Source organism: Camelus dromedarius, chromosome 3 (assembly GCF_036321535.1).
Source record: "Camelus dromedarius isolate mCamDro1 chromosome 3, mCamDro1.pat, whole genome shotgun sequence".
Lineage (NCBI taxonomy): Eukaryota > Metazoa > Chordata > Mammalia > Artiodactyla > Camelidae > Camelus > Camelus dromedarius.
The window spans coordinates 43,438,783-43,455,836 of NC_087438.1; the positions used below are offsets into that span (position 1 = coordinate 43,438,783).

Consider the following 17,054-nt stretch of genomic DNA (forward strand, 5'->3'; position numbering starts at 1 on the left):
TATGCAGTTAAAATTTAATCATATCCTTAAAATGCAAAAGTTAATTTGTTACATGAAAATATATATTTACACAGGAGCAAATTCATACCTTTTAAAAATTGAACCATACTATTAATAAGGTGATAGATTCAAAGACCCAAGGGGCAAAATATTTATGCCCTTTTTCTTTCATTTATGTCCCTCTTGATTAATTTTTTAATCAATAAAAATAATCAGATGGAATATTAAATGTACTGAATAGATGTTATTATTGACTATTATCATTTCACTTGTCACTGCTCAAGGTGTCTAACTAATAGAGAACAACTTTATTTTACCCAGCTATCTAGATTTTATGACAGAATGCTTTTAATTTTGCTTATTGTACTTTTAGAAGTTGATGTGTAACTCAGTAAGAAAAATTATTTTAGTTGAATTTTTAAATTAGAAAGTTCTATTTTATTATGTAAAATATCTTCATATGGGTACACAAATTTTAGGCAAGTGCAATTCTACTAGTAAATTCAAAATTCTATATTAAGGTTAATGATAAAGAGGTCAATGTGAAAAGTATAATGAAAAAAGAATTTATGAGATCATTGCATTAGTAGTTTTGAAATATTAGTTTTACCTCTATCTACAAAAAAATGATAAAAGTTTCTATGAAGGGAGCTAAGTATATAACAAAAATAAAATATAAAGCTAAGCACTACTATAAATCAATGGGAGAATTTTAAATTTCCTGAATTACTTAAGCACAGAATCCTATAGGCAAAATATCTGTCAAAAGAGTAACAAAAGAAAGTATAAGATATATTCAACTAAGTGGCACCAACTCAAAGTCGATTAAAAATTATTAGACACAATTACTTTTAGGAATACAGAAAATTAACCTAAAAATTTAGAAATATGTGGACCTCAAAAAAGAGTTTAAGAACAGATACACTGAGGCAAAAGTTCTTTCTTGTAGCAAACTGAAAATTGGCTTAACTTAGGAGGAAGCAACAATAATTACTTCATTTAAAGTTCTTGTTTCCAGGCATTAGTGGTCTTCAAGTCATGGTTCATGTTCCTTAAAAAATATCAAATCAGATGACCATTGCAGGAAACTTCAGACAACAAAGAATGCCATGCACTGTGGTCACCTGTGGACAAATTTTTCTAAGAAAGTTTATCTCAAAAGTGATTTGTGTCTCAATTCTTTGGAAGTACCTATTGCTTTGTATTAATGTGGTCTAATTAAATATCTAGAAACGTCTCATTCTCTTTTCCAGTATATTTTTACAGAATAAAACACTACATGAAATACAATGTAAGTGAAAAATCATATAGATCTTTAAATAATGAATACATATTTAGGAATATGGCATCAACAAAGACCTTTTAAAATGGATTTGGCTGTACTTGTACAAATTACCAATGTTTGCAAGTGACTTACCTACTAGTATTGGCTCTGGGAAAGCAAGTATGGGATATTCGCAAGGCTGATGTAAATTGGTTCTACATTTTGGGTAGAAAATGTACTACATATTTCCCCCCAGTAACCATATACATTATGTACAGTAAAAACTTTGATTAAAGTGTTTGGGGTGGAGGAGTGAGGCAATTTTCATACTTTAATTCTTAACTGAGGGTTAAGCTACAAAAATACTTTCCCCATAATGTTATTAAATTTGCTACTTTCCTGCTACTTTCCTGTAAGTTAGATCTATAGATCACAACTATTAATTAACTCTTAGAAGATAATTCCAGATATTCTCATGCCTCTGCATCATTATTTACCATTATGAAATATCACAGATATACGTATAGAAGGTTGAGGACATGAATCCAAGAAATGTATATTTAACCCTCGAAGTGCTTTTCTTTGTTTTTTTCCCTTAGAAAATTTCTAAGTGCATACCCCAATCACATCCCTTTCTATCTCTTCAAGAAGTAACTAATATTATGATTTTTTAAATAATAATTTCCTTGGTCTTCTTAGTAATTATCTGCTTGTTTTTGGACTCTATATAAAGGAGACATACTGAAAGGTTTTTTTTTTTTTGATATTATTTTGCTCACTATTATGAGTGTGAGATATATCCATGTTAATGAGAATAACTGTCAGCTGTTTATTTATACTGTCCTTTGATATTCCATTTAAGACGGTGCCACAGTTATTTATTCATTCTTCTATTAATGAACATGTAAATTATTTCTAATTTCTGGAAATTGCAAATTATGTTGATATAAACATTTTTGTATAGTCTTCTGGTACAAATGCTTTTCTTTTCTTAAAAATATTAGATATAAGGTATTGTCTTTTATTTTACAATTGTTTTCTTTTAACAAAATGGAATCTATGGGTAATTTTTATTTAATCTAGGTTTCTAGTCAATCAATATAAGTATACAATTCTTATGATGCTGAGCCTAGTGCTATTTATGCTACTATTTTAAAAATAATAGTGGTAATATTATATATAGGTCTTCTTGAATTTTCTCATTAAATGCCATTTTTAAGCATAGCTGGTTTGTATAATATGTGAATTTTTTCACTCAGAAATCATAAACCTCACTCATTAATAAATGAAATGAGAAACACTGTAGTTTCCATCTATGAGATGCTATTACAACTTACTATTGTTAGGCATAGATATACTTGTCCTGTGGAAAACTGTATATACAAAAAGTGGAAGTATGATTATTTCCTTGGCAGCATATGTTTCACAACTAAAAGCCCAATCCTAGTTAATACATACAGCAATATAGATAATTACTGAATTAATACACTCTACTTTTGTTTACACTTCTAAGACAAGGCAAAAAGATGTATATTAGTTTAAGAATATGTGTTTCCCTCGATTATATTCTTAGTAAATCAAAGTATATTTACATTTCCAGAAATCCTTGCAGCATGATAGCAAAGTCATATTTTATGTATTCTACTTCTAATTTAGAAAATTCTTATTTACATAGCTCAAAAATTAGTCTTGAAAATAGGAACATGCGCCAGAATTGAGTCTTCAACTAAAATTTACAGATCTCTATGTAAAATATGCTCTCTTGGCTTTGTTTCCAGAACACATGAGGATGTACTCCTAATTGTAATTTAAGATTTATTTTTCACTTAAACAATTATACTATAAAGTACAGACCTTTAGTCTACAACACAGTAGGTCAATTTAAGAAATAAATCTTTCTATATAACCTTGTACATATCTTAACAGTCTCTTAACAACAACAACAAAAAGTTAATAGATAATACTATCTCCTACTTTTTACCACAAAATTGTGCTAATATATCTAAACTAAGTAAAAATGAACTAGTTGTATTATCTATGGCAAATCAAGTGTCTACATTCTCATAAACTGCTCTATCAATCTTTACAAAACTAATAATATATTACCTTCTAAAATGAGTCATTCTAATCAGACCTTTCTCTCTTGCCCTCTGTGTACCTGAATACAATTCAACTTGAGGCTTTCAATACACAAACACTATACTGATAATGTTTACTAAGTTATGCTCTTTTTCTCCGTATGTAATTACAACCTACCAAAAATATTTATGGGTTAGAGTGAAGTCCCCAAAACATATCACATAATAGAAGGAGGAGAAATCTGTTCTGCTAAGCTGTTTCTTGGGTTCCCCATAAAAAAGGCAATCTCATCTATAAAATGTTTTCTAATAGATTATCGATATTGATCTTCAAAGGTAATTGCTACAGAGGATCTGTTAGTGTCTTGGTAATCCTGTTCGTCTTTTATCACTTCTTTTGAATTCTACGCTCACCTTTCTTCCTAGTTCATCATCAACTATAATTATTGCCTCTTTTTAGCATCCATTCTATCTGTGAAAATAGCTAATCTGTATTTAATTTGGAACTGCAGGCAATTTTGCTATAGATCTCTGACAGTTCAAACAATTTAACAGACTTTAATTTAAATAGAACAAGAGTTGATTCACAGAGGCCCCAGAATTTTTGAAGACTATATGAAGTTACTCTGTACTACCACTAAGTGGTGGAAAATGTATGAAAAACTGGCCTACATTGCTTCTGGCTGCCTTCCACTGCCTGGTAAATTAGCCCATAGACATCAGTGAGTGTGAGCCATGATACCAGGTTCATCTTTCTATAATTTCTAAATAAATAAATAATAAATAAGTAAGTCCCGCAGGCAGATAGGAAGGACACTACCTGCAAAGCCGTCGTCGAAAACATCAGAAGCTGGCATAACACGTCCATTTAAACGGAAATGGGTTCTTTATTATTTAATCAGGACGGCTTCGGGGCGATTCATGAACCACTTATTGAATCACCGAGTTTAAGAAATCTGAAAAAAAATATTGGGAGTTGGTAAACACCATCTCCTGACTGATCAATAGCACCTAGTGTTTCAGAATGACATGAGAGACTTTTTACTCTATTGGCATTTAAAGGCCATGGAATTGTTTTCAGTTGAACATAGTGAATAGTGAATCTCTATAAATCATAGGAAACTCATTGTTAAAATCCACCATCATCTTTGGCCTATACAGTCACTAAGTAGAGAAAAGTATGCATTTTGTTGGCTGGGCTGCAGTTCCTAAACAATTCATCTTTCAAGATTTCTTTTTTCTTGAGAAGAGAAACTAAAATAAAATGTTATGAGTCTTTTTGAGCCAACTATAAAACATAAATGTAACCTCAATCCCTGATCAAAATATCACAGGGTTTTTAAAAATATCACACATAGCTGTTAAAGCAATTAAGTCCACTGCATTAAGAAAAAGGAACAAAGAAATACAAGAAAATTACTATTATGTCTTTGTGCTCCAGTGAACTGACCTTTTAAAAGGGCCTTGTGTTTAAAAAACTTTTATTGCTTGGTCAGATTATAATCAAAGTTGTTTAGTTTTCTATTAGAGAGGGGGGAAAAATACCCAATCTTCTCCCAAATCTCTACCCATTGTCTTTCACATCTATCTTTTACTAATTGTTTTAACTTTATGAGCATTCCCATGAGGACACACAAGAGAAACATTTTGATAAAATACCGGATAAATAAGCCCATTAGAACCCTGTCAACACTAATCATGCTTACACGTAGAAAATGCAAAGAGGCAATAAGGCTTACATAATGCTTTTTGGATTAATTCTTTCAGTTAATTCAACGGAACAGTTTATTGCAACTAGTAATAATTTTACATCTCTCATCAAACCAGTGGTGATTTCTTAACTGTATTTTATCAGCAATTTAGGGATTCCCCTTTGGAGTGTTTTAATGGTCTTAATAATACTGTTTCAACTAGGCAGGGTCTGGCAAGAGATCACAGTTTGTCCTAGTATACAGTATACAGAGACAGTCCTAACAAATAGGACAGAGGAGAGAGAAATGGTACTTGGAAAAAAAAAAAAAAAAAAAAAGGAGGAAAGCCTTTGAAAATGCACAGAAATACTGAGCATGCAATTGATGGACACTAAGATTCCATTATAAAAACATGAGCCAAGTCAAGGGAGAAATTCCAGATCTGGCTTGACTTCTGGGGAGAGCAGATCTTCAACAGTGTTTAAAATTTAAGTAATATGATCATGTTAAAAACATTTTAGAAAATGATATTGCTAGTGCTTTGTGTTAAAAACTACCAAAAGATGTCAAACAAATTCTCTGCGGTCTATCTATCTTAACAGCCCTTCACTCAGTTTTGGCACTAATCAAGTACAGTGTTATAATTTATCTATTACTAATATCAAAAGTTGTTGGTTATAGTATGGTTATTCAGAAGAGTTACATCCTAAAATAAATTTCAAATTCCTTCAATTTCACTAATACAGTAATTAATTCAAAAGAGCCTATTTTAAACATTTATCTTTTGATATTTGAGCAAAGCATTTGTGCTAGGTAATTTAAAATCTCTTGCTTGGGGCTTTTAAAAATATGTAATTATAAGTTTTCAGAATATGATCTGACTATTAGCAGATATAAACCAGAATTTTAGTGAATAATGTTATCCTATATAACCTATCTGAATTTTTAAAATTTTACATTACAATCATGTTAAGGTGAACTTGAACAAAGACAATTTTTAAAGAGAACTTCTGTTGCTCACCTGTTTATGTATAACTCACTTTTTCACAGAGTATTTAATCTCTTCTCCCCAAGAAAAAAATGGCACAAAACAGCTGAAGGTAATGATAGAGTAATAAAGCTTGAAACCTTGATATTATTTAAAATAATAATATTTACCACTTAATGAAATGTCTATTAAGTGTTTTTATAAATTATAGCATTACACATAATTAGTTATATAACAACCAGATAATGTGTGTATTATTACCTAAACTCATTTAACAAATGGAGTCACTGACGATTAGAAAGGTAAAGTTATATGCCCAAGGTCACACAGTTAGAAAGTGTGACCTAAGTCAATCAGTTTCTAAAGTTCAATCCTGAAGCCCTATGCTATGCAGGTGATAGTTACATCTGAGCTAATTTATATTCTTCATATTTAAACAACCAGATGTTTGGAATATAGATTATGGGACCAGCAAAGAAGTTCCCAAACTGTAGAAAAGATTAGTCACTTAATAAACTTTCAAAGACAAATTTTCATTTTCTCATGTTCATTTCCTGGGTGTTTGATTTTTTTGTTGTTGTTGTTTGTTACTATTAGATACTTTGGCCTTCCTATAGAACTCAGTTTTTTAACAACAAAATGAAATATGCAATCACTGAATTAAAGTTTGGCTTATGCTCTATTTATTAAATTATGTAAATCTAAATTCTTATGACATTGCTTCCCATTTATTGAACATTTCTAACACTCACATCATCAACCCCTCTTATAACCTAGCTCCAGTTCCTCTAATCTGTTTAGTTTGTGTTCTGTTTGAGTATGAAGGAAAACATTTGCCACAATGATACATTAAAGTATTTTGGGAACAGCCTGAAATATCACTGGGCCCTATAAAACTTACTCATTATGCAAAGTTTAAAGCACTACATACTAGGCTTCTATCAGTGGCTTGCTTCTGGAGCAATTCATCATCACTCTCCAGAGATTACTTACTCTAGAAAGCTGGTGATATAGTCTCGACTGCAGGCAGACCAGGAAAAAGGATTGGTATTTGCAGTAATGTGAGCTGCCATAAGTTTTGCTGCTTCATGACCTTTCGTCCCACAAGAATTTCCAATTCCATCATGGTTCATACCAAAACTGTTTTAACAAGGAAGAAACATAAGAAACATAAAAGAAAAAAATTAGAAAAAAGTAAAACAAATAAACCCTCAATACATCCTTTATTTCCTTATTTGATCATTTATTAGCCTTATCAACATATGGCTTCCATCAGGATGGACCAGATCCTCTAAGGAAATATAGGATTAAAGTTAAAGAGACTAAGGAATAATATAATGATGCAATATATTTCTAACTCTCTTTAAATGTATCATATACTCTCAAATGTTATCTCATATGATACAATCTCTCCTTGAACAGACAGGGGATTCACATTAATTCTCAACTTACAGATGAGAAAAACTAGGATTTAGTAAAGACAATTGACCTCTCAAAGATCACATAGCTAGTAAATGCTGAAATTGTTAGTAGAATCTACCTTTAACATGCTAGAGTTCAAGCTACCTCCCTATGCTGACTCCAAAAGGGAATAATGAAAAGATAGTTACGATCTACAGAGTTCTAAGTTACAGGGCAAACACAGTTCTTTTATTAATATGGGTAAAGAAGAATTAAATAGATATGTAATTTATGTTTGTGTGTATATATGTTTACAAAACACCTTTTGAAAAAAATCTTGATACATTTAAGGATTATGTATCTCACAATCCCTTTGTTTACCACAGTCTCCCTTGGTTTTTCAAAGCTTTTCTTTGTAATTTTTTTCCTGTGTCCTGTAGCTGTGCTTAGTACTATCAATGTGATCTGAAAACATATCTCAATGACAAATTACAAAATTTTTCTGTAAAGGATACACCTACTGCATATGAATAAATTTTAGCTTTTCTTCACAAGAAGCCAAAGTTTAGGTTGAAAATCACTTTAAAAACATCACTATTGTCTCCACTGCATCATTCTAATAAATGCACCATGATAGGTGCTCAGAGAAATAAGTAATTTATGTGACATGAGGATAAAATAGATAAGGAGAGTTGCTGGAGGAAAATTTGGAAGGATAGTTGAGAACAGATAAGTACAAGATAATAAATGCAAATAAATACTAATACTTTTGGCAGTGTACAGACTTTGAAGATTTTTCAGCAAGAGTAAGAGTAACTGACTTACATGGAACTGATCTGTATTTTAGACAGGTCATTATAGTAATTCTGTGTTGCAGACACTGGAGTGGAAAGAGAATGGAGCTAGGGAGCACAGATAGAAGATGATAACCAATTGTGAAATGATGTAAGTCTGAACTAGGGCACTAGATAGAGAAGTGGGATTAGATTTGAGACATGTTCAGGAAACTGAATGAACTGGCCTTCATAAATATAATATTAAAGAGCTATAAAAAAGCTACATGATATATCCATATATGGGGAGCAGGGAGAAGGAACTAGTAATTCAGGTGTGGGAACTAATATAAGCAAAGGAAGAGAAGTATATGAGACCTCCTAGATTAAAATACCAAATAACTTCCCAAGAACATCAATACTTAGTCTTCTCCTGTTTGACATAAATACACTAAAATCAACATCTCTGAAGGGTCTTCTAGGAACACAGTGGTGGAGTTCACTGTTTGCTGAATTAGACCCATATTCTGTCAAAACAATCAGCTATATATTTACAGAAAAAGCTCCTTACTGAAAATTTATAATTCAATGAACAATATTCTATATTTCTCTCAAAGGTTAATGTTACTGTATGAATACTGCTATGATTCTTTTCAAATGATGATAGTTTTAAGAATATTATTTCCTTTTATCAGCAGTCTCATACATATCCCTGAGGCATGTTAAGATAGGTGTATGCAGGCACAGATGGCTTTAAGAAAATCATTTTTGAGATTCTCAACTTCCTTATGTATTCTTTTCTAAAAAAAGAAAAGCTTTTCTTTTTGAAATCATATTTCTCCCATCTTACAAAAGAAAAACTTATTTTCCCCCCATCCATAATTTTATAATAGTTCATTGCCTTGGGATATAAGAATATGGGTGTTAAGGAAAAAAGCAATTGGAAACATTTGGAGTCAGGATGAGAAAAAGAATGGCTTTAATGATTGAATAACAAATGTAGTTTCTTGCTTTCACCAAGTTTACAAGAGGGCATAGTCAAATTAATAACCAATAGGTTGTTAAAAATTCTGATGGAAGATCATAATGGTTATATTTTGACAAATAATTCAAAAGGAGTTCAAAGAACTGAGCGATATTTCTATAATAAACTTCTTCCATCTATCTATTTATTTATGTGAATAAATTTTCTTAGCATTCACATCTATAGGAACAAAATAAATCAAATTGGTGCTAAAATTCTGCCTCATTCTAGCAATACAGAGATAACTGCAATAATTGAAAACATACATCTAAATATACATGTTCTAATAAAAACTTTAATTGTGTATTAAAATTTATAGTATTACATGCTCTTCTGATCATTCATTAACTAACTAATGATTATAATGTAATGAACATATGATCCAGAAAAAAAAAATTTTTTATGATCACAGGAAATTTTAAAAATGCAACTGCAATTTAAATATTTTTGTTATAGCAATATTTGATATAATTAAAATAATTTTAAGCATAAAACATTTAAAATATATTAAGAAATATTAAAATATACATTAAGATTAATATTCTTGGAGGGAAAGAGGTACATACATACTGAGTTAAAGAAGGGGGAAAAAGATGTAAATTTTAACTATAAAAGAAGAACCTGTTTGTGTAATTTTTAAACGCATGATGACAGTTACCAAATTGCTATGGCAATTAGATTTGCTCAGGCATACTTAAAGGAGGTTTTTATTTACATACTAACTTTTGCAAAGTTCCAGCCTTTGAAATTACTTAGGCATAAGATAAAAAATTTTGGACCTCAATTGAAAAATAAATAATAGGGTATATAGTTTTTAAAAATTCTTTCAGAAGTACATGAGAGAAAAGATTTGAAAACTAATGAACTCAAGTATTTGAAGGAGGAAATCTTAAATTCTATTTATACTTGTAATCTTTATAGTTTAGGTGTCAGATGCAGATAGCTGTCATAAGGATTTAGGTTTCAGCTGTCTGAAAGAATGTATACATTTGCAGCTTATATATAAAACATAAGAAATCCAAGAAATAACCTAACCAATGTCAATTAGTTCACTGACAGTAACACAAAGTGAAATGGGAGTTTACAACTACCATTCACGACATCAGCTTCAAAAGACCCCTATAGTAGGCCGACTAGGCTGGAGTATATATATACATATATTTTAAAGATAAGTTCCTTCCTCAGATAACTCAATCAGTGAAGAGTTTGGCAAAAAAAGTGAAACTTACTAGTGGTCAGAGAAAATAAACAAGAGTCCACTTTAAAACCATCATACTGAAAAATTACAATGCTACCTAAGACTAGGTGTTGGCAGTGGTGCAGAGAAACTGTAATCTTAGTACACAACAGTTCTAGTGTGGTCAGGCAGCTGTTTCAGAGCACAATTCAGCAGTATTTGGTTAAATTAAATGGGAGATACACCATGACCCAGCAATCCTATTCTTGGAGAGATATCCCAGTAACATTCCCAGAGGGAACATGTATGGGGATGTTCATGACAGGATTGTTTATGATAGCAAGGAGCTGAAGACAATCTAGGTGTTTGACACTGGGGAATGGGTAAGAAAACTTCGGCAGATGTGTTATTATGAAATAGTAAGCAGAAGTTGGAAGCAGCAGACAAGATGTATGTCCACATATAAATACAGTTAGATCTTAAAAACTGTGAACAAAAAATTAAGAAAAGGAACAAGATTTATAGCAGTAGATCACACATGTAAACAAAAATTACATACACATTAACAACAAAGAAAGCCAAGGAATTGTTCCAGATTAAAGACTGAAGAGCTATAACCAAATACAATGGGAACTCGAATTGAGGGGGAGAGAGGTTAAAAAGAACATTGCTAGGACAACTTAGGAAATGTAAAGACGGCCTGTATATTGGATAATAGTAATATATCAATGTTAAACTTTCTAATTTGATAATTGTACCGAGGTTATGTAAGAGATTATCTTTTCTTCTTAGGAAACAGATGCTGAAAATAAGGGATAAGAGGTATGTCTACAACTTTCAAATAGTTCAGAAAAAAAAATACATGTACACATACAAAAAGAGACAAAGAAATGTTGCAAAATAGTAACAATTTTTTAATCTGAGTCAAGTGCACATAGGAAATCTGTCTACTATGCCAAATTTTCTGTAAGTCTCAAACTTAAAAAGTGAACAAATAAACACATATATATACAAACAACCTGCAATTTTTTGCAAGGATACATATGAATTCAAATATACATATCATATTTATTAAATGAGCTATCTGGGAGGGAAGACATGGAAGTAGGGAATGGGAATATAGAAATTAAATAAATGAACAAACAAATAAAATATATACACACAAACATACACACACACATGTTAAACAAGAAGGTTCCTTGCTGGGACTGATAGTGATGTTGTACCAAGAACAAAGGATAGATAGATAGATGAAGATAAAGATGTCTGATAGATAGATACATAAATAGATAGATGCTAAATATAATATAAACTCCTAAGTCTCTGCTCTTGAGTTTCAAAAATAATAATTAAAAAAAAAAAAGAATAAAAGAGAGTTTGGTAAACCTGGGGTCCACCCTGATAAGTGAACAGTGGTAACAAGAGAATACTTCCATGGTTCGTTTTATGTATTTGAGAAAACATTTCAGATCAGGTAACGATTCTCACTTGTGGAGGACTTAAGAGAGAGAGGGAGATTGGGAGAGACAGTCTTCCTTAGGCCTCTTGTGATTTTCCCACGTTTTGCTGAGCATGCCAAGTCCTGCAAGCTCTGCTGTTAACCCAGGCCATTCCTCCAGGTAACTCTGAGAAATGAGGTAACATCTCCTCCTGGACAAGAGCAGATTTACTTACTGCTTGCTATGAAAGTAGTAGATTGCCCAAGCTCAGTGTTTCTCAGCTTTGATGCAAACCCACTAAATGTGTGGCATTTATCCAAACCGTATTGTATTGCCTACATGAGATTTGGGGCCAAAAGGAACCAAAATAAATATGCTGATGCTCATGCTGCTTGCTGTGCTGAATTAATGAAGTCCTTTGTCTCTGACCCAGGAATCTCATGTCTTTTGTTAGCATCCATGCAAAAGTAACAGGCTAACTTGTTAGCTTAAAAGTAGTGTAAAATCAAATCTCAAATCCAGTGAGAGGTTTGTAGTTGATTAGGATTTCATACCGAATTATGGAAAGCTAAGTAATCCTAAAAGCTTCAAAATTAGTCTTAATTTTTCAGGAAATGAAGCCCAAAATTTCAAAAATAAATAACTATTAAAACAAAGTAAGCTTTTTGTTTTGTTTCTTTCCTGGAAAATAAATTGTAAGTTGAAGATTTTCAACTGAACCTCACAGTGGATACAAGTAAAAGACCAGAGATTCCTTTCTCATATCTTAGTATTTCTGATTCTATCTCAAAAGTTTAAAGGACATTCTTATTTCTATATTATTCAGTAAAAAGTTCTCCCCCTTTTTGCTCTAAGACATCACCGAAAAGCAATAAGAAAAATAAGAAACAGAAACTCAAAATCTATATTTACTGAAAAGTAGGAAACTTCTAAAACTATAAACCACAATATCATAATATATGTGGGAGGATGGCTGAATACAGAAAACTCAGAGAGGAATGCAGAAAGACACAGAGGGGACAACAGTAACTGATCTAAAGCTAAAACAAGCCAAGCATGTTCTCCAAAGCTAAGTGCAACAATCTGAGGAACAAAACCAACAGTAGTTTCCTACAGAGTAAGGGTGCAAACTGTTGGAATATACACTCTCATTATAATTGTCAGAAGAGTAGAGTGGCCTAACTGGGGAGCCATACAAACCATATTTGTAGGAATCAGTCTGTCAGTGAGGAAAGGTGAAAGAGAGATTGTACGTTATCAGTACTTTTTAAAGAGATACAGTAGTGTTAAAGAATTTGAATTTGAATCATATACAATACTGTATATCACTAACAAGTATCTGCTGAGAAAGTAGTTCTGGCCCCTACCCAACATAAACCTTCTAACAAGCAGTTCACCTAGAAAAATCAAACTCATTCAAAGACATGTAATTCAAAAGGAATAAGAGGTGCATCTATAAATGTATTAAATGATTTTTTTTAAAGAATAGGAAAATACAACTAGAATGAGGGGCACTCAGTGGAAAAAATGTTGCTACAGGAAAGATAATAATTGGACAAAAATGAAGTTGAACAAACTTGATGAAACCATCACTTTATAAAAATGAGAATTCAGTGCAGAGATACAAGTAATCAGGGAAGAGATGAAAACATGAACTGTGAGGAAATCCCTTGGAGGGTGGAGGCAAGGGGGAATAAAACCATCACAGGAGAAAGGCCATGCTCAGGTAGCAAAAGAAAGAAAAAAAAGGGCAACTGCTAAAAACATTCCTCACAAATGAAAAGAGCAAGCAAAATGAAATTGGACAAAGAGTTTAAAAGGATCAAAGGAATCCAATATATGGATCACTGTTGTCCCCAAAGAGAAGAATCAAAATAATAAACAGAAAGTAAAGTGGTTTAAAAGATAAAAGAAAACTAGTAGGAAATAAAAACTGCTAAAATCTTATGAAATGTGAACTATTCTATGTCCTAGGAAAAACTGACACAGATGAATCCACCCTGAGCCAAATCCTAGTAAACTTACTGGACATCAAAAATAAAATATATCCTGGGGAATCAGGGCAAAAGAACAAATTACCTGTAATAGTAAGACAATTGGATTAACCTCAGATTTCTCTATGGTGATATTTAATACCAACATACCATGAAGTAGTGCCTAGGAAGATTTGTGCATCCAGCCAAAACTGAGTATAAAATCATTTGAACAAGAACTCAAGAAATAGAGGCCATATGAATCATTCTTACAAAAACTGCTATAAGAAAACTTGAAGGAAATAAAAACTGTTATCTCTACCAATTTAAGAAATAGAACATTTTCAGAATAAATCCTTGACTCTTATATTTGCCTTAACAATTATATTCTTCCTCTTCTGAGAACCACTATCCTGATTTCTGTGGTAATCATTCCCTATGCACCTCCAAACCTCTATATTACCTGATGTTGAAATCTATAAAAGTGGAATCACATTGTATACAGTCTTTGATAACTTGCTTCCTTTATTCAACAACTTGTTAGAAACTGTTATCTGTGCTGAGCTGTCTAGCTATATACATAACCCATCTTCACTGCTATATAGGTTTCCTCATATACATACCATTTAATTATCTATTCTATGATGAAAGATTTGGGGGTGGCTCCTAGTAGGGGGCAACTATGGACAATGCTGCTATGAGCATTCTTAAACATAACTCATAGTCATATATATAAGAGTACCTCTAGAACAGCTTCTAAAACTTTTGGTTTCAGGATCCTTTTCACTCTTAAAAATATTGATGACCCCAAAGAACTTTTGTTTACGAGGCTGTATGTAGTGATATTTATCATACTAAAAATTAAAATTGAGAAAATTTAAAAAGTTATTAATTCTTTTAAAGTGTTAATAAACCCATAAATAACCATTTAAATTTTCAAAATCTTCAAAAATAAAACAATGTCAGTGAGAAGAGTAATATTGTTTAATTATATTTTTGCTAATCTCTTTAGTTTCTGGCTTACTAGAAGACAGCTGGATTCTCATACCTGCTTTTTCATTCAATCTAGGGTGGTTTTTGTTTTGATTAAAGTATATGATGAAAATATGGAGTCACACTTATATACAGTTGGAAAGGGAAGAGTATTTTCACAGCCCTTTCAGGTAATTGTGAATTTTTTAATACTACAATAAAACTTGACAACTAGTAGTTTATTTTTAAAAGGTTAGCTGCAGTGTGGGTTCTGAAACCATTATCAACGATCTTTTGTTGTCCCATTTCATTAATATCACCAATCTCATTGGAAAAGTCTTTAAGTATTAGGAAACTGTCAAGCTCATACTGACAGAACTTTTCCTAAATTTGAACTTTTGCTCACAAGTTCCAGTTTAATCACTGGCAATATACAGTGTCAGTTGTTTTCCTTGAATAATAAGCTCATCTGTTCACTTTTCAAGTGTATTTCTGTCAACTACCCATAGATTCTCATTTGTTCTTTTAAATAAAAAGTGTGTTCCAGGAAAAAAGCAGCTAGTTCATTTCAAACAATTGTACAAGTGTTTTTCATTATGACAACCATCAGACTAAGATATGGAGCAAAAAGTGCTTTACATACTTTCCATTTTATAATATAGATGATTTGATAAAAGATGTACTTAAGGATCATGATTCAATAAAGTCAATAATCTTTCTGCTTCATCATTCTTAAGTGAAACTGGCAAGATGGGGAAAAAATACGACTATTAATATGGTTGCCTTGACTCATGCTAATGTGCCAGTACATACCCACCATTGCTTTTGCACAATCAGTATAAACATCAATAGTTTTCTTTTTAAGGCAAGTTAAGTCTTAGTATTATTATGAAAATAGTTTTAATCTGAAAGTTCTTTGAGAATCCCAGGGTCTATGGACCACAATTTGAGAATCACTGCTCTAGGATATATGTAGAAAATAAATTATTGGGTCACGAGTTATATAAAATTTCAACTTTACTAGATAATATCTAACAGATTTTCAAAGTGGTTGCACCAATCTCACCTGTAGTATAAGAATTCCAGTTGTATCACATTTTCACCAATATCTGGTATTGTCAGACTGAGCATGATGGATATAATTTACATTTTCCTGATTGTTAATCAGGTTGAATATCTTTATATATATACATATATCGACCATTTGGATTTCTTCCTTTGTAAAATGTTCAAGTACCTTGTACATTTATGTGGTAAGAATTCCTTATATCAACTATATCAGCTGCAAACATCTTTTCCTATGCTGTGTCCTATCTTCTCATTTTACGGTATCTTTTGATTAAGTTTACAATTTTAATGTAGTTAAACTTGCTAACCATATACTTCATGATTAGTGATCTTTATGTCTTATTTTAAAAAAAATCCTTCTTTACCCCAAGGTCATGGGGATTTACCTCTACAATGTGTTCTAAAACCTTTAATAGTTTGATTTTCACATTTAGGTATTGTTGGGTCCTATGGTAAGAGTATATTTAGTTTTACAAGAAAATGTCAAACTGTCTTCCAAAGTGACTGTTAATAATAAATCCTGAGGTTATGTATGGCTTGACACAGGGATCCATTTTCACATGTTACTTCACCAAGCAGAAAGTATTTTTTAATATTTTTTTTGATTCACAATCCGAAGCATATGATCAGAGTTTAATAATTGGGGATGATGACTTAGAGGCTTAGTGAATGAAAAATCTACAGCTGACATTTAACTCGCATAAACTGAGGGGACTCACAAGGTTAAAATGCAGATCCAATAAACATTCTCTGATTAAGCATGGACTACATAGAATCTGACACTCCATATTCACCACAATGAACTTCACTTTTTTTCTGCACTTCTTGCAATGACTGTAACTAGAGTTATGTAACTCATAAGTACAGGAATGCTCAACTCTGCTTATGGGTTCTGGGACCCATTTTATTCACTGTTAGGGAGAATTTAAAGAGACTGAAGTCAATAGACTTGTGGAACAGCATCAAATATGGCATGTGGTCCAGTTCAGTTCCAGTTTTTGAGGTAACTGTAGTTGTTGGGCTCTGGTCCTATTCCTTGTGGAAAAAAACACTATCTTACACCTGATATCCTTGTTTATTTCACTTGCTCCTGAAATTCTGAGACCCTGACCAGTATTCCACTTCTTTTTGAGGAGGGATTTAATTTGGCTTCGGGGTATAAAAGCCCTAGGTATGTAACTCAGGTTGCCTTATGCTTCACCCTCT

At 31.9% G+C, this 17,054-nt stretch overlaps 1 protein-coding gene across 1 annotated transcript in view; it reads right to left on the reverse strand.

Annotated features, from left to right (window-relative positions):
* Positions 1 to 17,054, reverse strand: part of ADAMTS6 (ADAM metallopeptidase with thrombospondin type 1 motif 6) — a 261,676-nt gene that overhangs the window by 112,993 nt on the left and 131,629 nt on the right. Inside the window, exon 10 of the mRNA XM_010974920.3 lies at positions 7,015 to 7,161. Coding sequence (XP_010973222.1) covers positions 7,015 to 7,161 — 147 coding nt within the window. The remainder of the gene's footprint in view (positions 1 to 7,014; positions 7,162 to 17,054) is intronic.